Source organism: Trachymyrmex septentrionalis, unplaced genomic scaffold, assembly GCF_001594115.1.
Source record: "Trachymyrmex septentrionalis isolate Tsep2-gDNA-1 unplaced genomic scaffold, Tsep1.0 scaffold70, whole genome shotgun sequence".
NCBI classification, from domain to species: Eukaryota; Metazoa; Arthropoda; class Insecta; order Hymenoptera; family Formicidae; genus Trachymyrmex; species Trachymyrmex septentrionalis.
In genome coordinates, this window is record NW_017305885.1 from 1947843 (window position 1) to 1971127 (window position 23285).

General features: G+C 36.5%; 1 protein-coding gene across 1 annotated transcript; it reads right to left on the reverse strand.

The window, feature by feature from the left end:
• Positions 1-1870: 1870 nt before the first annotated feature.
• On the reverse strand, positions 1871-23285 carry LOC108753663 (neurogenic protein big brain). Its single transcript, XM_018495462.1, has 4 exons — positions 22456-23285; positions 20120-20246; positions 4129-4336; positions 1871-3042 (listed from the first exon to the last, which is right to left on the reverse strand). The coding sequence occupies exons 1-4, from the start codon at positions 22763-22765 to the stop codon at positions 1885-1887; spliced, it is 1803 nt and encodes a 600-aa protein (XP_018350964.1). The 5' UTR covers positions 22766-23285; the 3' UTR covers positions 1871-1884.

Consider the following 23285-nt stretch of genomic DNA (forward strand, 5'->3'; position numbering starts at 1 on the left):
CATAATATGTACAAATACTTAGATTGTAATTTTTATGGTATTTACGGAGATAACTATATTTATTTCGCTTGCTTATTTACTATGGTACAACATTCTGCATTTAATATATTTATCTTTTTATAAAACCTCTACTATTCATTGGTCATAGCAAAAGTGAAGGTGAGAAATACGATTAATGCAATTCCTATAAATATAAATGATTTATAATATTTATATTATCCTAGCCGATCCTTTGCAAGAAACTTCTAAAATAAATATTATAATTTATATATGTCAGCGCGATCACACTTTGAAGAATATTTGTTGAAAAAAATTTTTACAGACTAAACTTAAAGCTTAGTCGGATTTTTGTACACAAAATTTCATAATTACTTAATTGTACCAATCCATCCATTATATCGCTCACAAATGTTTATCTTTATTCGAAGCAGAGATTAGATAAACATGCTAAAATTTATTTCCAATTACGTATTAATCGCACAGTGAGAAACTTGCAATTACTAAGCACGAGATTAATCTTTCGGTGATCTACTGAATGCCCTAAAACGCTATAAAGCGATTTTATTGTCCAAGGAACAATATAGAAACGCACTTTCTCTTTCTTCAAAGGATTCATTTAATCCTCTATTTTGCAAATATTGAGATATATTTCTAAATCTATAATATTCTATGTACACAACTACAAATCATAAATTTAATTAGGTGTTGCATCGCTATTAAAAATAAACATGTTCGAATTCAGATCACGAATAGCGATATCTTTATACAATATATATCTTGTAAATTATAAAAAATTATCAATAAGATAATGGAGAATGAAAAATCATGACATCGTCGACACAAATGATAAAAGAAGAAATAATGGACTTACATTCTTTAACTAGAATCTATATTTACAAATTTTTTAAATTAAATTATTTCTAAAATTGTCAGAATTTTATGTGCGATTTAATTCTTTTGCTATGGAATCACTATAGTGGCTACCATATATCGTGCGTTTATTATTAAAGTGCCACTGTAGTAATTTGTACAAATATATTAATTTACGCGATAAAGTTATGCTTTTTAATTTTATACATGGAAAAAAGTAATATCTATAAAGTAGAAAGTTCCGATTTTCTCATTTAATTCTGTCGCTATGCGAAAAGATTAATAATAATTCTACGAGTAAAGAAGTTTTCATAATCGAGAATTTCATCGCTTCCCTGCAAGAATTTGGCATAATAATATCGATTGAAACATCGATTGACAGAGTTAATATTCTTATATGAGTAAATTAAATTAAAATATTTACAAACGCAATATGTGTACGAGCCTCGAAGAGGTCAATTCATTTTTTATGTACATAAAAATTCTTGAATTGTTAAAATTATTGAGAAAATACTTTTATATATTTTCTGTGTATTTCTTAATTTCGTTTTTTCCAAGTTTTGTTTACTTTCGTTATACAATAGCCACATATCTAATCTGACATTATAAAACATAAGAAAATTTCTCGACCAAATCATATGACTCTTTTCCTTTCAATACGCATATCATACGGAAGCTCAGTGTATACGTTACTGTGACACATATTTACAAGTTCTAAGATTTATTAATACTACTAATAATAATAGTATTGATCCAATCGTATTATTTCCACATTTCACCGAACGAAGCAAAATTCTCATACAGATACAAAGTTGAATTTTATAGAACTTGCCATTGCGGATGGAAAGTATTTAGAAATAAGACGAATTTATTCCAAGTCAATCATATTTAAAGGAAAGGAAATTTTTACTGGACCACGAGATTCTTAAAACATTCATTAAAAAACTATTTCGCAGCGTACAAAATGATTCGCTGATCGCATGAACTATGATGATCTGTTCGGTCCATAGTTAATTAATATTGAGGATTCGGTGAGTTTCTTTGGAAGTTACTCTGCACGCTTTGACTTTGCTGAAGAGGCCCGGCTGTACTCGGTCTTGCTTGATCGCGGTATTGTGGAGGTCCGTTGGGTGGGCCCGGAGGTCCAGGTACCTTGCCGTAATTTCCTCGCGTGGAACTCTGATAACTACCATACGCGGAATCATCACTGCGTCTCGACACATGGCCGTACATGCTCTCGGGCCGCCTGGGGGCCCCATTATCCGAATTGCTCGATAATGGTCCGTTCTGAAGTTGCTGCTGCTGCTGCTGCTGCTGCTGTTGCTGTTGCTGCTGCTGTTGCGATGAAGGCTGCGGTGGCGGATGATTTTGTATCGAGGACTGGCCACTCTGTCCGGACTGCTGCGAATTTTGGCTGCTAGGCGGTGGTGCGGGTGCACGACCGTAGATGGTGGATCCTGTAGAAACTCCGTAAATACCGTTTTCTCGAGTGCTGAGACCCGTGGAGATCCCGCGGATGCCGTAGATGCTCTGCGTACATTGTTGCAGCTGATTTTGCATGTTCTGATTGGTGCTGTTGTGATTCTGTGCCGACTGGCTCGGTGGACCGCCGAGTGGCTGTCCGGACTGGATACTCTCACGGTTGCCGTTTTGACAGCCATTCTGACCTAATCTGATTGGATACAAACTCTGCGCTGGCATCAGTGGGCCCGGTTTCGGGATCATCAAACCATCCCGCGGCCCCGACGTCGATTTCGCGTAAACGCTTTGCGAACGGTTCAGATTGGCGCGTGTCAACGGCGGTGATTTGCAGTAGAGCGACTTGGTACCACCGTAAATCGACTCGACACGTTCCAACGCGGATGGTGGTGCGCTGTAGATCGACGAGGATGCACCGGCGACTGGACGATAAGTCGCGTACGCGCTGGGAAACTTGGGCCCGTTCGGTTTATCCAAATCGTCATACGTGTCCTCGTCAGATCTCATGGACGAATTGTCGCCGTCGTCTAAATCGCGCGAGTCCTTCGTCTTCCTGGAACTCAGGACGTATTCGTGCAGCAGAGCTGCTATAGCACCTCCCGATAGCGGGCCAACCCAGTACACCCAGTGATTATCCCAGCGATTCATCACGAACGCCGGACCCAACGCGCGCGCTGGATTCAGGAAAGGACTCTGAAAATTAAGAAAAAAATAAAGATTATCAATTGTAATGTAATGGCAACAGTGAGTTTTTAAGAATAATTCTTCTTCTTGTTGAATGTTGTAAATACTTAGATATGTTTTTGTTAAAAATTTTGGAGAATTATAAAATTACAAATAGTTTATATTTAAATGTCTCTAACAAATTGTAAAATTTTATTTCACATATATTATGATACGTTCCATTTTTTTTTTTCGTAACACTAGACGTGACAATCGAAACAAAGAAACATGCAAAGATATTTAGGAATTTCTCATTGAAAGCAATGTACTTGTTCGATTTTGCAAGGGGATCAACATTCAACACGTGTGGAACATTGGTTTCGACATTTTTCGTTTTGGGATGCATTGTACACTCGTTCCGGAGCAGGTGGGTCCAGGATCAAGTTCTTTCTTTCACCTCCCAGTTCGCCGTCCTCCACGAGCCCACCCTTCTCCCCCATGCAACGGCAGGTGCTCTTTAAAGATGCGGACGTCGGCCGGATTGGAAAGAACCCGACAGACGCTTTTGGACAGAGAATGGTTGCAAGAAACGACATGCATAGAGGAAGAAGAAAGCAGAGAATGCTGTTCTTTCATTATAATTACGCTTACGATAGTAGAAAAGGAAATATCTTTTCCTTTCAAGATGGATTATTTAATACGAGAAAAATGTAGAATAATAAAATTACAAAAATTACTACAGACAAAGAATTATTTCGTTAATGATAATTTTGTGACAATCTTATTAATAATATTAAATATAGAATATAAAATACAATATAAAAAAGATTAAATTGTATTTTGCATCATTAATAACGAGATTCTTTGAATTACCACACTTTAATAATGTTATTATAATTATTAAGAGATCGAAGATACGTAAATTTGTAATAATTAGAGCAACCGAAACAACACATGTGATTATCTATAATGATAATAATCATTACTTTAGACAATCTCTAAAAGTAATAATTAATTATTGATTTGATAGAAAAATTATTGCATCCATTATTTGTCCAAAAAAATCGTTCTTTTTATTAAAACTATATATTAAATGATCATAAAACATAAACTTACAAAAACGAGAGTAGCTGCTGTATAGGCTGCAGCCAAAACTGCGGAAGCTTTCGAAGAAATCGTAGGTGGCAGTGATCTAGGTGAGTCTACAGTGAAATGCGCTAGCACAATAAATACTGATAGTGCTATTTCGATTAGAAGCCTCTCGACTGGGCCTCCTAATCGACCAGGGGACGTCAGAGTCTGCGTGCTCGAAGGTGTAGTTACTCTGAAATCAAAAGAGAGAGATAAATATGATAAATATTGCTTATATATGTAGAAATTATATCAGAGTTATTTGCCAATAACTGATTCATCTATTAATGAAACTTAAGTAATATTGTATCTTGTTTGAATATACAATTGATTACAATATCATAAATAATTAGATTTAATTTATTTAAATATAATTGACCGCGTTCCAATATTCAGTGCTAAAAATCTATAGTACACGTAATGTATACTATAGATTTTCAGTTTCACTGGCACTGTATATATACATATGTATAGCATTATTGAGGACATTATCAGAAGTTATATACTTATATTATTATAATTTTTGCAACTCTGCTACAAGATAATTGTAGATACGTGATAAAAAAATTCTTTTTTTATTCGTTTCTTCAGAAAAAGAAAATTATCGATCGCTCGCCAAAAATGATCACATATGGTCTTCTGTATGGCAGTAGTGTCAGTATGTAGGAGTTATATCGCCATCGAGATATGATGTACGATGATTTTCCTATTGAAACTTGCTGTGAGACATGCACCCTGCATAAAACCCCCTGCGGTAAGTTGGTCCCAACGGTGTAATGTTTATATTAGCTAGTGCATCCTCGAGCCCTTAAATGTGACCCCGATGTTTCCTTTCATGACATTTCCCTTGCATAAAATTCTCGTTGATTTTCTCAGTTCATATAATCATATGGGGTCGCAGAGATATGACTTCCAAATCATATCCCACGAGTGCTCATGCGGTTGCACTTCATATACTCCTTGTGTGAATTTGAGTTTGTTTGTCAAAATAAGTATGAAATAAATGTAATATCAAGTGCAAACGTAATAATAATATAATGTAATTAAATGTTTTTATAGGCAATAGCTGCAACGGCTTTTTTCAATAACTTGAAAAAATTAATTCAATCTTAATATTTTATATAACTTTAAGTCTCTCGTTATTAATTTCCACAAATTAAAAAAAAAGTAAATTTTAGGTTGTTGAATGGAAAAGATACAAAAACGTGTGCCAATTTTTATTGTTTTCATAGTTAAATATTATAATAAGTTTTTATAGTTAAATATTACAAATATTATAAGATTTTTTTCTTATTTTAATCTTTCTACGTTTATTTATTTGACGAATATTTCCTTTAGTCCTGCATTTTCATAACAAGCTTTCATTCGTGCTATTTATATATGCATGGACTATGAAATGACTTGGTTCAGCCAAGATTCCTCAAATACAGCATTTAAATTTCAATAAAATTACCATAATCATGTCTCTCGCATCATCTTCTATCACCTTTTTTGCCTCAATTCGTAGGGGTTTGTGCACAAATAAGATGCGAAAGTGCTCGTAATTTTACTTCGAAGAAATTATTAGCTGAGTTTTTTTCTCTCTCTTACTCTAAGTTTTATGTATTTAATTTAATATCGTATTAACAAATAACATTTTTTTAATGCTGAAAACATTTTTTCTCTTTTATCGAGCACTCATTTAAGTTTTGATCAGTTTTTTTTAAATTCAATTTAAAATCATTTAGATTAATTTAGATTAATTTAGAATTATTTTTTTCTAGTCTTGAAATTAAAATCGGCGTTCTTCAAACGCATTGTATATCAGAGACGCTTAAACAGATAAATTCGTCCGGTAAGTATCTACTCACGAAATTTTTACAAGAATACACCTGTGCAACAATACACCGGTTCTCGCCCCTCGTAACTTTGTCCCGTTGGTTGTCTGATCGCACGATCGCGATTAATCCTACCGCTAAATACTGGGCTCGAATTGCAATTCACCGCCCCTCGTATTCTTCCTCCTCATCAGACTCGAAACACCCCGTCTCGAAGCCGTGGTTTGCGATGCAAATGACAGTACTCACTCCCCTTCTCGTTCTCTCTTTTCTCTCCGCCGAACGTGTCACAAGAGAGCGAATTGATGAAATCAGAAATGCAGATCATGACCGCACAATTGGGATCAACTGCGACAGCCGACGAGAGTCCCCGATCGGATAAGGGAGAAAAAAACGGCAGCATTTTTGTATTTACACGCGTGCCCTCGCGTGATAAGCGGATTTTTACTTCTTTTGCGAAAAAATCGTCCGACAATATGCGTTTCCCACGTGGATACGTTACGCTGCGATCAACGTGCGAATGCACGAGAACGATAACGACGTATTTATTTTTCTTTGTGTGACTTTGCCAGAGATGATTCTGTCGAGAAGCTCTGTGAATATTTAATGAATGTGAATAATATAATACTAGCAATATATAGGCCTGTCTAATTAGAACTCTAGAGCCAAAACAAAGCCATTGACGCAAAAAAATCAATATGAAGATCGTAAAGTGTTGATACACGTCTGAACGACGCTTATCAACACTTTACAGTCTGAAATCTTACTCACATTGAATCTTTCTTGCGTCGATGGTTTTGCGTTTTGGCTCCGAAGCTCAAATTGGACAGGTCTAATATATATAATGTATAATATTTTATAGCAGTTTATTTATGGTTCTTTACATAAAAAATTTTCGAACAATTGTCAACTGAAGATAGTATAAATTGAATGCGAAGCCTTTATTGTCGAAATCTGAATATGTTCTATTCTTTTCCTTTTCCATTTATTATATTCGCTATAGCGTAGGCGAGAAGCTTTTTGCATCTATTTATCACGACTTATTTAATTCTGCATTTCTTCATGCATTTCCGAATCTGATTCCGGACTTTATTATCTCGAAAATATTTCCTATCCACCATAGATAGTAAGCTGACGTCATTTTGACGTCCAAATGATGAGAAATAACGCCAGCTTACTACCCGAACTAAAAGTTTTTTATAAATACCATTTTTCAAACTAAATGAAACTGAAATGAAACTCTATTTTCTATATTTTTTATTAGATAATTAATAAAATACTTATGCCCATTTCGAGCAATGTAGATCACCTTTAATCTTTGATTCAACTTATTTTTTATCTTTTTCTAATTCTTAGAACTGAAAAAAGAAGAGTAAATTGAATCGAAATTCAAATTTATCTACATTGATGGAAGCAAGCATTTTGATACAATTGGCATCATATTTTATGTTATATATTATTGATAAAAGTAGAGCCAGAGAATGATTTTTTTACTTTTAAAAAATTATCAAGCTTTGTATTTAAAATTTTGCCATATTCGAATCGAGTAATACAAAATGATATGTATTTAAACGTCCTCTGAATTATTTTGCATATAATACGCTTATTGTCGCTGGCTACTGGCTTTCGCGAGAAATGGCGATCTCGTATGAAAGGCGAGTCGAATGCAAAGAGTAGTTTCATGGGAGAAATTCGACGAGGTTTCGACCCGGAGGCGGGCGCGTTCTCAGGCGGGATCGTCGTGCGTGATGAAAAGCGCGTGGTCATCCAGGCGAGACACGATGGTGGAAGGTTTAATCTTGCGTGCACTTGACTCGAGAGCCGCAGCTAGTGCCCCGATGCAACCTGTGCACCGTTTTCGCGATTCACACGCGAGGGGTGAGAGAGACGCCTCGGCGCAAACCCCCAGGGTACGTACGTCGGTGCGTCCGTTTTAAATAAATTTCAATTCAACGGGGATGGGAGGATGGACGGGGGCAGGATATGTATCACTCCGAACCCACCCTCCGTTGCGATTAACGAGCTATTGATACCCCCTTCCGCGTGCTGGACCACGGATCCCCTTCTGGAACCTTGTCGAGACGTGATCAACCCCCTCTATCCTGAACCTCCTTCCACTGCACCGAATTTTGGACACTCCAAACCGCTTCAGAATCCCCTTGTATGAGGAATATCGCACATGTGACGAACGCGATAAACGACGAAAGCTCAGAGGGTCTGAGAGATGATGCGTTCGCTTCGATACCATTATAAAGTCTTGGGAAAGTTCAGATGCTGAGGTTAGCACGGTCAAACCATGAAATTAGAACGTAGATGAACCGTAAAGTCATTACTGGGCGACGAAGAAGGGATGACGATGGATTTGATTTCATTGCCAACAAAATCAAAGATGTTATCGAGCTTATAATTTTAATTTTATAATTAATTTATCACAACGTAATATTTTAATTTAGAGGAAAAATACATTTGATTTTAAAAAGTAGCTTTGATTTTAAAAGTGCTTTGATTTTTAAAAGTGCTTTGATTTTAAAAGTATAGAGTAAGATGTTTTAAATAATAATATCTCCTTCTTAGTTTAAAAATATCTAAATAATTATATTAAAAAATATTAGTGAAGTAATAAATTTTTTAACAGAAACTTCTCTTTTTTTCGAAATATATTAGAAAGCTTGATTCAAGTAGAATTAATTTAAAATTTGAATGTGAATATTGTCAGTGTCTCAGTATATTATAAAGATTGATAGATATTTTATCCTATAGCTAATGTATAGTGAACTGCAAACTAGATATATTGTATCTCTGACTGTCGACACCAGTCCTTTACGTGAAGCCACGAGAAAACACTTACATCAAATCTGACAATTTGATGAGCGATGGGATTCTACGTAGTGACGAAATGCATATAACTTCGGTTTTACTTTATCTAATTTGGCATTTGGATAAAGAAGAACGAACTAATTGTCAACTTAGAATGTGCGTTAATTACGTAATTTCGATTTATATTTTATATTGATAAGGACCTGAATTGAAGGGTTGAAACGTATATTTTATTTGTCTGGTTACATTCACACGAAAAATAAAGAATTTTTGTGCATCCAAATAGCTGATGGGCTTTTTTACATTTTTCACTGATCGATTCTTTCGAGCCTCATTATATAATATATATTTGTTAAATTAGATATATCTAGAATATCAACGAGCGATCGTAGGATACCGCTTTCTTCTCGAGATAAATGTGTTTTATGAGGCGAGAGAACGTAGAAAATGCCGCATAGCTCCAGTGGGAACCGGACCCGTATCGAATAACCGTGGGAGCAATGTATAAACGTCAAAATGCTGAAATTATTACACGGCGTGGTTATTATTGTAATTCCTCCGGCGTTTCGTACACCAAATTCATCATCATCGTTCGAATCTTCTGCGTGTCCCCTCATTACAATACCTCGCCGCGCTACGGGTTTTCTTGCGTCCGATGCATCCACCTACTTTTACCGTTCTCCTTTCTCACTTTCAAGAAACTGGCGTGTCGCCACCAGGACCGGGTACGCGGCCCGATCATTTCGGGTTTTATCTTTCGTGTCCGATGCGGTTTCTTGTTCGAGGTGTGTGCGCCGCGCCGTAACAAAGCACAGGAATTCCTATAAAAGAGAACGAAGCATATCGGAGAAACAGGTCGCCCTACAATTCCGCCCTCCTGTATTGTTTATGGTTGAAAGGTATAAGAGACAGGAAGCTGCGTATGCCGATTAAAATACCGAATTCACCTACGCACAACGTGCCCAGTCATTTTTTTTTCTCTCGAACCGAATTGTGATGACACGTAATTTACTTCGGCTGTGTCATTGAAACGTGTGTCATTCAATCCGTCGAGTTATTATTCTTAATTCTTTCTTAGTTTCTGGACGTAAAGTAACAAAGAGATGCGTTTCTTGAGAAAAATGAAACACGATAATGATAATAATACACTTTTTTTCTATACTTTTTCATTCATCTGGACAGTCTTTTTCAGAATCTTAATGTCATAATAATCTTACGACAATTAAGTCATCGACTGTAGTGTGTCAAATTGCAAAGCGGAGACGTTTTTAATATGCAAAACGAAGGAAAGGAAGTTGCATAGATTAAACGAAATCTCATACAAAGCGACGTAGTAAACTGCGAGGTAGTAATACAGCGGAAATAGTAGGGTCAAGGGATAATTGGTCCCTTGAGATCCCTTCTCAAGACGACTGGATGGAAACGCACTGCAAGGGCAGTACAGTCATTTGCTGAGCCTCTTAAATAATAATCCAAGTTAGACGGTCCTTCAAAATAACTCTTGGTAAATTCGATTGTAACTCTTCTGGATAGGACATTAAAAGAGAGTAATTGATATATTTCTCAAACTGTATAATATTGTTTTAAAATACACTATAAAATACTATTTGAAACAGGTATGAGGTAATCGAATAACACTCTAAATTTATATTTCGGTCGCATTATTTTAAACCTCGCACCTTTCATATCTCCGATAGATATTGTGATAGACCATGATCTAGGAATCTAAGAAGAATCTGAACCGTATGTAGATGTAGAAACGATGTAAGAATTCTATTGACCTTTTAGGTATGCCAAGGACCACGCAGCTGCCCTAGAGCGAGAGCCAATCGTGCGTTCTCCTCCATATAGATCCCGTATAAATCGCCTGGCCGCGTCTTCATACATGAGGATACACGTGCCGGCCACATGTTGCACAAAAGGAATCCTCCGTGGTCCTTTTTGGGCGCCGTACAGCGTAAGTCGCCGTCACAAAGGAGCTTTAGGGCCCCATAAATGATTCTCCTTCATCGGGGGGCACAGTCGGAGGGGTCCGACGACGCGGCAGATGTTCTACGTCGCCGGGCCTCCGAAGACGTCTATCTACGCCGGACACGCTTAAGGATATATAACACCGGTAAGGATTAAGAAAAAAAAAAAAAGAAAAGAAACGGAAATTCACGATCAGCCCACGCAATGTTCGACGGCTTCCTCGTGTTCTGCAAACCATGACAGGCGCGATATTAATTTCGGCACGAGCTGTAATTCGACCTGACAATAGGCATCTTTCGAAAATACAGATCGAAACTACTCGTGATTAAATAAATAAATTAATCTATTCTAATTATCTATTACTCTTTTTTCCAAAATTATAGATCCAAATGTTGAAAAAGAAATATTTAAACATATATATCAGAGGCTAGATAATATGTTAAAATATTTCTTTTTTCTAAATACTTTTTAAATATTTTAATCTGATTTACTTTAATGTACTGTAGATATATTTGATGAAAATGAATATTAAAATTATTAGGTATGTACGAGTTTAAATGTATTTATCGTAAATTGGTCAATAAAATACTTTATAATTATACTTTACAATTTTTACTTTATTACTTATATATCTCAAATTTAATACTTTGGTTTCAAAAAATTTATTTAATTTTTATATGACATGAGATTAGCCATGGTAAATCCTCGTCGGCATGTGATTTCCTAAAATAGTGCATAAGATTTCGGTCGTGTCACGAAGCTAATTTTGAAGTACAAAATACGATGCACGCGTGCATCCAATCTACCGTTCCGCAGGGAAGAAATGGAAAGGAGGTTGTTGAAAACGAACACGTGGTTGCGACCATCTGTTGGCATCCTACTACTTCGTTCAACTTAACTCAAACCGGCTTGCCTAATAGTGGAAGTTCTTTCTATTTACGAGATCCGCCGATGTTGACGGATCTTACAATAGAGTTTACGGTTTTTTGATCTGACAGCATCACGTTATTTGACACATATGTTCACATTCGAAGAATCAAAACGACCGCATCTAACGATATTATACAGTCAATATTATACATGTATACACTAGAAAAATTTACTAAACTTTAGCACATATTTCTTTGAATACTTCTAAGTAAATATTTACTTACAATTATTAAAACAAATATTTATTAAAAATTAGTATTTTTGTTTAATGTGTGTAATATTTATAAGTAAGTATATCAAAAATAAAAGAAAATGATTAATGTATAATAAATTACAATTTATAATGTATATATAATAATATATAGAATAGAAATTAATGTCTAATAAAAATAATATGTAAAAATGAATTTTCTAGCTGAGAGAGAAAAAGAGTAACATTAACTTTTATCAGATCTAGTAGTTCTCACGCTGAGACTTATTTCTTCAAGCGCGGCAAAAACTTACGTTTTTGTTTAGTCTGGAAACGTTAATACATACTCGAAAGTATAAAATATCTCTTCACGCTCACCTTTTCATAAAGAAATAAATTCCTCTTGTAACTTTGAAAAAACCTCTTCCTAAAACTTACGTAATAATAAAAAATGTTTGTCAAAAAGTTTTTGACTAAAACTAAAAAGGTCGATCGTATATTAGGTAAAAACAAAGGCTTGTTTTAACTGTATAAACGAGACACATAAAATATTAATTAATTCTCATTACTTTCAAAGTTAATAATACCGTAAACTCTGCATCAATATGATACATGTCATCAAAAATATAACGTATCGATGAACGGAAGAGAAAGTTCGACCGATTCTTCCAAAACAGTTCTAAAGGGATGGAATCCTTGATGCTTTTATACCGCTTTTCGATAAAACCATTTCAGGCATTAAAGCATTCCTATGTGCTGAAAAAGATCATTCTACGTGACCCACCTGGCTTTCATGTACTTTCAATCCGAAACGCCGATTTCTCTTGTATCCATCACGTAACAGGACTAACCATTGCAAAATTATTAAAAATCGCGTGTATTACAAAAATTCATCACACTTATGCCCTCAGAATTATAATTATACATTGTCTAGGCTTTGATGATGTTTTATTACAATTCATCCTTTATCATATAATTACTGCGCTCGTTTATCGAAATAATACTAATCAAGCGTAATAATTATCGCAATATACTTTCGTTTATAATCTTAATTTATAATATTAAGTTTCTTTAACAAGGAATTTAATAAGAAGCATTATTTTATTTATTTAATAAGGAACATTAAAAGCTGGTTGTTCCACCTTTAAATAAACCATAGTAATTTATCTAATGGAGAAAAAAAAAGAGCGAGAGAGAGAGAGAGAGAGAGAGAGAGAGAGAGAAGACAAAAGTAAGAGTAAACTGAAATTTATCGAAAATTGGAACAATCCAGCTTAAAGCTTGAAGAAGTTCATTTGTAAAAACTAGAATTATGTAGGAACACAAAAAGTGAACCTCGTCAGAAAACGAAATATTATAAATCGCAGAGGAATTTTACGAGAATCGATTTTGTTGATATGAAAAGCTCTTTTCGAGAAGCACGGATTAAGAACTCAATATCTGAGAGCCTTCGAGTAGACGCGAATATTGCGTGTCATAGCTAAATCTTACTATATAAATCACGCTTTCCTGATTGCAGGATATCCTCAAGCAAAGATGGACCTCTCTCTATCATCTTTATGCAAATACCTATCGATTTGCGATAGAACATTCCTATATAACACGAGAACATCGCTATCTTACAACATTGAATCACGAGAGATTTAACCATGTAAATTGTTTTTACTTCAATTTTGTATTAAAAAGTATTAAAAATAAAGTTAATAAACGCAACTTAATGGGAAAGAGAGGTATTTCAAAGCTAAATTTTAAATTTATATTTAAAAAATCCAAAGTTGTCAATATAATTATTCTTTTTATTCCACTAAATTATAATAATCAAGACTTTTAAGTTTTCGAAGTACATATTTTAAAATATTCTATTTCAGTTTATTTTACCATTGTGTTCAAACACAATTAAGATCGTGTTGCGATTCATAGTTAATTACTTGTTTCGATTATATCGGGAAATCTGTACTTATCGGATAATAAAGAACAAAAAGAAATAAGGAATAAGGATGATTGCGCGTGATCCTTCGAAGAATTGTTAATCTCAGATAGCAATGGTTCGACGATCGCTAAGAAGGACACCACCATCCCTATACGAACACGAAAGCCGTGCGGCAAAGCTGTTTTCATTCCTGGATATCCGGTTCGCCACGCGCACCGCGGGTGTCTTGCCTGACGTCACAACACACCTGCCACATCACACAGCTGTTTCCTCGATTCATAGTAATGGTAAGGAACCCTTTTACTAAATAGACTTAGCTGCGACCACCTTGCAAGGCACTCTTCGATTTTTCAAAAAGTATTTAAACAAATTAAATAAAACCTTAGATTTGTCACCTTTGTATTCTCCATCACGATCAGTGTGAAGGTATGAATCTCGATCATTCAAACTTTATAGCATGATTTGTAACGTATTTGTAACGGAATCTCTTTTAAAGTTTTCATAGAAACTGAAAATTGCAATACTGAAAGAAACGAAATCTAGAGGAAGGAAAAGAATTGTGAAGAAAGTATAAAAGAAAAAAAGAATGAAAGGGTAAAAATTTCCTTCCTCGAATAAAACTACCTGCACCGTAGTTACATTTGTAACGGTATAAGGAATGTGTGAATGCAATGCAATTTTCTCAATAGTCTCAATTTTGATGTTAATAAAAAGTTTTTAAAATGATTATTTCATAATTAATCCTGTTGTTTAATTTCCTCTAGTACAATAGTTGAATCTCAAAAGTAATAAAATTATTTTTTATACCAATTTTAGACAAGATGTGATTATAAGAATCATCACATCGACTTTACGTTGCGCAAAATTTATCATTACAAATTCAAAAATTTCCCGCAAGACCACATTTTTTGGTTTTCTCTTCCGTTCGCGGAACTAATGATTTTCTCAGTCGCAGAGTCCGAGGACTTTTATCTTTCTGCATGATTGCACTGGTTTTATCATTGGTTGCTGTGAGAGTCATATTCTCAAACGCGTTTCGCATCGACCAACCTCAGAATATTCGGGCAGAAATTATTCGAGCGAATTCGCTTTGCATAGATTATGGAGCCGTAAGCCGAACTTTATTGGTAGCCCCGTAGTTTTGGCGCCGCCAGAGGAACTAGGTCTATCTTCAGCAGATTGGAAACTTATCGATTGAAAATATCGAGGGAAAACCTCGTCTGAAAAGATGCCCGTTTATATCGTGCGTCGTGCGTGCTTACCTGAGCACGTGTCTCGACATTTCAATGGGCTAATCCCTGATGCATCCAATTTCGTGAGCGGAATAAAGCACCTCCTTTGTGGCGAATATAACCCCGAATCGTCTAATCCGCAATAATCTCTAATAACTGGAGAAGCAAAATTAAATTTGTATTCTTTAGCCCTTTTTTTAAACATTTAAATAAAAACCACAATATCCAACATTTTCACACATTGATCAAGGAAGAAATTGTTTATGGGATTAACGAAATAAATAAATATAAATTATAATTTTAAGTATATACTTTTTAAAATTCTTTTAGAGTGACAACTCTAAAGAGTAAAATCTCATTCTTAAAGATTAAAAATTGAGCTACTCTTTTTTAAGATTGGCTCAATTTTTATTGTTTAGAATGAGATTCCACTCCAAAGAATTTAGATAGTATATAAAATCAAAATAGAAGAATATTTCTTTATTTATTTTGTATTATTTGTATTATTTGCATTATTTATATTATTAGTATTATCTTTGTTTATCTCACTTATACGGAACGCTAAAAAATACGGATTCTACGCACGTGTTCAGTTTGCCTAGATAAACGAGAGATCCCGGACTTTATCTTAACATGTGAGCAGAATAACTTTTAAATAAAGTTTTTCACCCTTATAAATATAAAATTTACTGTCCTTTTTATCATTTTTGGGAAAAAATTACTCCCCTGCCGATAATAATAGTAATGGAAGAATCCTGTAAGACTGTAAGTATATGTAATGAAGAGATGACAGTAAATTTTTCACGGATAGTTAAATTCGCGGCTGCCGTTTCATTTTTTTCCCCTCCCTCTTCTACCATCACGTTTTTCGACCCGGATAGTCTCACTTTGGGGTTTATCGGATGGTTTTTATATTTATTACCTCACGCGCGCCACGCAGTCGGCACTGAGAACGATCCCGGACGAGACGATAGGGGCGCCAAAACCCATCCCTTGGTGGTTCCCCATAATTTCTTTCCCCTCGGCCCCCTCCCGGAAATCGCCTCCACGCGTGTTTTACACCCGCCGCTGTTAGCCGGCGAAGTTGCAACAGATGCAAGTGCACTCTTCGTGCTCTCGCTCTCTCCTTCTCTCTCTTTCTCTCGAGCTCACGCCCCGACTTTTTTTTCTGTACCAAGCTCGCCGGTATTCCCCCGAGACGTCTCGGGAAAGGGCCCTGTTGGCCCCGTCCGGTTAACTAGAGTATTGTTCGATTATTATTTCGGTACATATCGCGCACTTGTTACCTCTTTGTGCGGTCATATGGTGGTTGGAGGGTGGCCGGGCAAGTGTCACACGAGATGGAGAACGTGACGAGATATGTATTATAGCAGCATCACTTCGCATGGATGAGTAGAAAAAGAGAGATAATAGAATACTGATTATGAGAAATCAAAATTTAGAACAATATAAAAAATGACGAATAGTGAATACTGAGTAAAAAATAAGTAATTTTTTTGCAGATTTTTTTGCACAGCTAAAATGCAAAAAAGAAAATAGTTGATCACCTTGCAGGCCTACTTGCCTCTATATGAGGAGTAACTCGTTAATATTATAATGACGCTTGCAGTTGATACATGCAATAAACCCGATTTGTATCAATTCGGTAGGAAAGGTATATCGTAAAAGAAAAAAAAAAAAAAAAAAACACTGCAGATTTCAGGCACGTTAGATCGAATGCAGATTATACGTTCATTTTAAATTTGGAATTTTTGTCGACACTGTATTACGTATAAAATTACTACACGAATAATAATTGTCAAGATGAAGATAATTGAATGTAATAAAAAAGATGGATACAAACAAATCGAATTAAATAGACCTATAATTTTTTACACGTATAAATATGTGTAGTAAAAATGTTGCTCGATCTGAATTTATAGCTTTAAAGTTGTTGAAGTGAAGAAAGTGAAATATTTCATCGGTGGTTCAGTATCCCGAAAGCAGGCGCCGCGAGCACAGACACGCGACGTGAAGGGTAAAGCCAAATTTGGTGAGGTACACCGTTCGCCGGCGAAGAAAGGAGCCTCGGAGCGGAGCGGAGCGGAGAGAAGAAGAACGGACAATGATCTCCGCAACGCAACGGCGGTAACATCTGCCTCGGTAGTGGCGGCGCCGATCTTCGAACACACCGAAACGGCGTGTCCTCCTTCACGGGCCGATCTGCCCGATCCTGATGCGATGCCGTGAAACTTGTCCCACCTTGGTGTGTGTATGCATAGGTATTCATTATCTTCATCCTCCCCTCGCTCGACGATGCCGACTCGCCGCCGCCGCCGCCGCCTCGTGCGTTCCTTTTTCCGCGCGATCTTTTTTGGTCCACGGGGAAACATCTGCGGCAGCTGCGAGGCGGTGGACCGCCGGTACTCCGCTTCTCGTACAAGGCAGGTGCTCACCTTCCGAGGTTCTCCCTCGCCTGCCAATTACGCGTGCCTCTTTCTGCCTCTCCCACTCCTCTCACCACATCTCTCCGTCCACCGCCCTTACGAGCTGCTGTCGCTCTCCTTCCGCCCTCCGTCGCGTTGCCACCATGGTTTTTCTCTCACCTTCTCTCGTTACCGTCCCTCCTGTACACTCCCATTTCCCCCCCCCCTCCGCTCCCTTCCTCAACTATCACTTGGCTTCGATCTCCTTCATCCTGTTTTACCCTCGTGCCAACTTCTTTTGCATTTCTTTCGAGCGTTTCAGTATATACTTCATCTTTTCTTCTCAATTACTGAGCCTGAGACGTTATTAAACGTATCGTTCATGTTCTTCGATGAATTTATATTTTCGCCAATATCCGATAATTATTATGGAATTGTTACGTACGATATCATCTTTTCATGCCTCTCCTCAACGCTTTCTCTTCGCCTTTCGATCTTAATTTCCCCTATTTTGCGCGTCTCTCGTGCCAACTTGTTGCATTCCTTCAAACGATTTAATACCCGCATCTTATCTAGTTAATTACATCAAAGAAGAAAGAAAGATAGAGCATAAGACATTTATTTCGCGCTCTGGAACAGGTCCTCTCAAGTGCACAAGTTACAAAAATACTGCAAATTTAAGAAATATATAAAACTGAATTGTGATAAAAATATAATCAATATAAATTTTAATATGTAAGAGAAAAGACAGAGAAAGAGAGAGATTATTCTCAAGCAAGACTTCGCTCCCTGTATATTACAGTATAATATTACAGCCGTTATTTAAAGAGTATAATATTACACTTTCTCATTCTTTAAATGTCTCTCTGAAAATTAAACGAGCATTAAACGTAGCGTAATTATTTCAGGCATTCCTGGTATCACTCTTTCCCCTTCTGTCGTCCCTTTCTTCGTCTCATTCTCTCATCTTGTCCGTTGCTCTCGCTTCGTTTCACGCTCCTTGCACTCTTTCGGCTTTCTCAGCTGCCGCTTCGAAAGGACGATCTACCCGCACTCTTCCAAACGATGTTCTGCTTCTTGGTCCAGCGCACGATTCTACACACATACACACACACACACACACATACACACATACACGTAATCGCACGCACACGCGTCTTTCCCCTTTTATTTTTTTCTCGCCCTTCGGGAGGATGGAGGCCGTCTGCCCACGGGCGAGATCGAAGCACGTGCACCGGACTTGCACATATCGAGGGGGCTATTTGAGAATCGCTCGAAGGTGTTCGTGCTTTCGTACATCATAATATTTCTGAGGCGAATTGGGATATTCATGCCTCGGCACGAAGCCCGTAATATGGGCCGTATTTTTATTCTATTCTGAATTCACAATATGCCAGCATATCAAGTTTACGTAAAGCCTAAAACACAATTGAAAAAGTACAGACGATAGGAAATCGGTAGGAAATAATAAATTTCAATTATCTGGAAATCATGTATATCTGATATACATATACGTTTCAGATAAATCGAAATCTGTTATTCCTGGTTATTTTGTCTATATTTTTGAATTTTTGTCTCAGACTTAGAAAATGCATTATCACATGAAACTGTTATATATCTGGCGACAAATGCTTTACGTTTACTCTATGCGATATGAAATGTTCCATATTGGAGTAACTTATCTACGTTTGCAAGATATGCGTGATATTTTTTACAGCTACAAGGATTAAAATCCTGGTCCTTGCAGCTTCACAGTTGAATTCGTCGTGTATATACTTATAAAAAAAAAAGCATCGGTCTTGCAAGCTTTTAAGCGTGATATTTTTATGGCATTTTAATTTAAGCATTTTTTGCACGTCCATAACGATGAAATTCGTTTTGTTATCTTCAACAATACACTCCTTAAAAATTTTCCTTGAAATTACCAAAGAAAGGCATAAACAAAGCGTTGAAATTGTCGAAGAAAACACTTGCCCTGTTCGCCGTTACGCATAGCCGACGTGAAACAGAAATCACGATGTGGATAATATTTAGACTCCTCCCAAAACTCGCTCAGGCCACCGGCCACGGTACGAACACTTGGAAGAAAACTCGGCCTGGCTTTGGATGGGCCACATGCCTTCCTGGTTCTTCTATCTAGCAGCTGTCCTCACAGAGCAGTGTATCTCATTCCGATCTTAACACTGTCAAGGATCCACGCTACTTTACACGTCGGATAACGCCGATTTTGTTAATATTCGTTACTTTTGTACTGCTAATTACATTTGCGATTAGATATTAAAGTACTCTATGCAAAACTAATTATCGACTATACTTTAGGAATTTAAAAAATTTATATTAAAATTCAAAGAATAAATTCTAAAATCCTCTTTCGAAATTTTATAAAAGAAATTATGCAGCTATTGCAATTATTTTTGCGATTTCCCTTAGGAATAAAAATACGAAAAAAACTTCTGCATGACATATCGTAATATTTGATATCTTCGTTGCGCTTTAGATCGTCGATCATTTCATTGTTCATGGGAATGAACTAAGCGAAATGATAACCATCTTGCGAGAGAATATCTGCCAAGTTTTTCTACGTGCAAACTTATTCAACGGTTGTTGACGACTTCGACCAATCTTGCACAACCGACTGAATTATTTTCTATCAAGGTATGTTGATTTTCAAAGACGAGACTCACCCATAAAGCATCGCCGCCCCAGCTATGCCGCCACCGCATTGTGCCGCCACGTACAGTACAGCGCGAAGTGGGGAAATCCGTCTGCACAAAGCAAACGATACCGAAACCGCTGGATTCACGTGTCCACCTGCGTGCAGAAGGTTTTCCATATAAAGAAAAGGGAAGAATCAAAGAAGACAGAGGGAGATTGGGCAATTCTTCTCTCGAACTTATACTATGCTGGTTTGATCGACGCTTCTTTCCAGTGACTTTCATCTCTGTTCATTTTTTTATTTCTGACTAAAAAATTGTAACGTTAATAAATTCAAGAAGAAATAATTGCCGGTGACACAAGTTATAAGATTGACGAGCTCAATTGCGGACGATGGGTTGAATGGGCCGAACAAGGACAGCGCATCCCGTTCGCGCTCGAAAATAATGAAGATACCCTTGGATCGACGCAAGAATTTTTTATTTTTAATCACCTTGTGTATTCTAATATGGATTATAGAATAGAATTCGTTTTAAGTTATAAACGGTCGTTTAATGAATAGGATTAACCTCTTCAGATTTGATTTTAATGGAACCATGCTAGAATTCTTTTTTTAATTCGATCCAAGAGTACAATAAAAATATTTCGTTGAATTAACTCTAGAATTCTGGCGGAAAATAAACGATCCAGAATTCTGATTAAGTCTATTAAATTCAGGTTAAATCTACTAGAATTCTAACAGATTTAACTAAGGAAATTCTAAATGTTGATTATTTCAATTAGAATTTTTTTTAGTAGATTTAACCAGAATTCTATATCGTTTATTTTCCATCCCAGAATTCCATTTAATTCAACCAAACATTTTTCTCTTAGTGTATATACTTAATAAGTAATTCATACTAAAAATTATATTTTTTTCTATTTTTCCAATGTACATTATTACGTACATTTGTTCTCAGATAATATCGATAGGATTAAATAAATTTCGCGAAATGATATATTCAAATTTGACGTACATTGTACAATGTATACGGTCTGAAATGTCTGAATGGATTAAGTTCGCGCGCATTCTCTGCGTTTATTTATGGAACGATAGCGAGTCGAGAGCAAACGCGATCGGGTTTCCGGCATACAATACGACAACCGAGAGTTTATTATACGCATCGTATGTCGCGTATCGTGCGTGCCGGAACGTACTCGAGAGTGCCCACATACGTTCCAGACACGCACAACACGGTAATGTCGGCCGCGCCAACGTAATCGGTTAACGAGCCAATCGAGAGAAATCGCGAGGGCCGTCGCTCATGAACCTATGTACAAGAAGGAACAGAACCATTGACGCAACGAGATCGTCGCATTGAGCAGTTCGCGACCCTTTGCGTAATTAGCCTCTGATTCTACGCTTTGTAGAAGACGCGAGCTTTACGTAGAAGCCTTGCAGACGCAACATCAAATGCGTATATAATCCGAAATCAAGCGGACTATTACATGTGAATATAAGTGTTCTTATAAATTTATTTATGCGAAAAATTAATTCCTGTTTGAAATGCAACAATCAAGTAGAACTGCTAATGGAAAAAAGAATGTTTATTATATTAACAGTATTAGTTTAATTCGAAATAATTTTATTATTTTTGAATACACATAATAACAGTATTAGCGAAATAAACAGCATTTTATTAAAATAAGAACAGACAGATTTGTTTCATTAATAGTATTATTGAATTAATAAGATTATTTTTTTAATTAAAATATTAATTAAGGATGCACCGGACAATTCTTTCCGCGAATATCTGGTACATCCCCGATATTAATTAAATAAAGAACATTTTATTAACAATATTATAAAACAAGAGCATATATTTGTTTATTAATAGTGTTGAAAATTAACAAGAATTATTTTTAATTATAATAATGCTGTTAATGTAACATCATTTTTTGTAGTTACGCATAAATGAAATAGAACGCTCTCTATACTTTTTTCATTTCATGTAAAAACATTGACATATAAAATTTTGACATATATGAAACGAAAAAAATGTATTATATAGATAAATAGACATATATAAAGTAAACTTATTACTCCTTTTTAAATCATAAAAACAGGATGAAAAATTAAACAAAGTTAAAATTACAGTTAACTAATTTTTCAATTAATCATTACAAAAAAATAAGAATTATTTTAATTTAAAAAATTTTTAATTTCAAAACTTTTACATAAATACTAAATACAATCATCTTGCTATCACTTCTGTTTTCTGACAAAATCACATTTCTCGAAACTCGACAAATGTACGAGTACATTGCTCCCTACTTTATTACCACCTTTTATAACAATATCACTATAATACATTAATACCCTTACCGCTTATGTGGCTGAAGATGAGGGAGATCGCAGCGATAGCGAAACCGGAAGCTACAGCGGTGGCTAACGCAGAAAGGCCGCTTCCGGATACAGCGGAGGCGGCAGCCGCACCAGCCACTACGAGGCTGAAGAGGAATGTGGCCAAGCATTCGACGGCCACCGCTCGCCATAGCTCTAAACTGCGTGCCTCGACGGACATGGGTACCTTTCTGTCAGTCACATCGGCATTGTTCTCTCGAAAGGCCGATAGCCTCGATAGAATAGTCACAATGTGCGCGTCCACCTCGCGCGCCAACGTCTCGTTTGCCATTCTCGATCTCTTTGTTTCGCGATTACCGAATGAAGAAAAAAAAATGATACGTCAAAAAAAAAGTGATAATTCTTAGAACATGCTCTACGCACAATGTGACGCTCACGTGCACTTTTTTTTCGTTAACTGCGATCACTGATTGACGATTCGTTCTCCACCACTTTAGATCTTTACCACTCTTGGATCTCTTCGCGGATAAAAATTTATAGGAACTAATTGTTCTTCCTCACGTCCCTCGATATTGTGATAGTTCGTGGTGGTTCCCGGCGATTCTCTCGAGTGGAACAAACTTCGGGGATCGTAAGTGCGGCCAGGTCGAAGAGGGACGCACTCGATGTTGCCGCACCGGCAACACGCTCGCGAGTGACAAGCCGACGTAGTGGAGAACAAGTGGGCCCTGCAGAGTGCGAGCGCGCGTTCACCACCATCGCACCACCCCCTCTCTTCAACCGTTATTTCCTACGTATCGGTGCATCTGTAGAGCTGCATTTTGCCTTCTCCATCACTATCACCGACATCG

Excerpts from the sequence above, each read along its gene's own strand:
- LOC108753663 (XM_018495462.1), bottom strand. The coding sequence starts at position 22,765 with ATGGCAAACGAGACGTTGGCGCGCGAGGTGGACGCGCACATTGTGACT. Across the intron at positions 20,247-22,455 it reads CATCTTCAGCCACATAAGCG|GTGGACACGTGAATCCAGCG; the intron begins GTAAGGGTATTA and ends TTCTGCACGCAG. Across the intron at positions 3,043-4,128 it reads CAGCAGCTACTCTCGTTTTT|AGTCCTTTCCTGAATCCAGC; the intron begins GTAAGTTTATGT and ends CTTAATTTTCAG.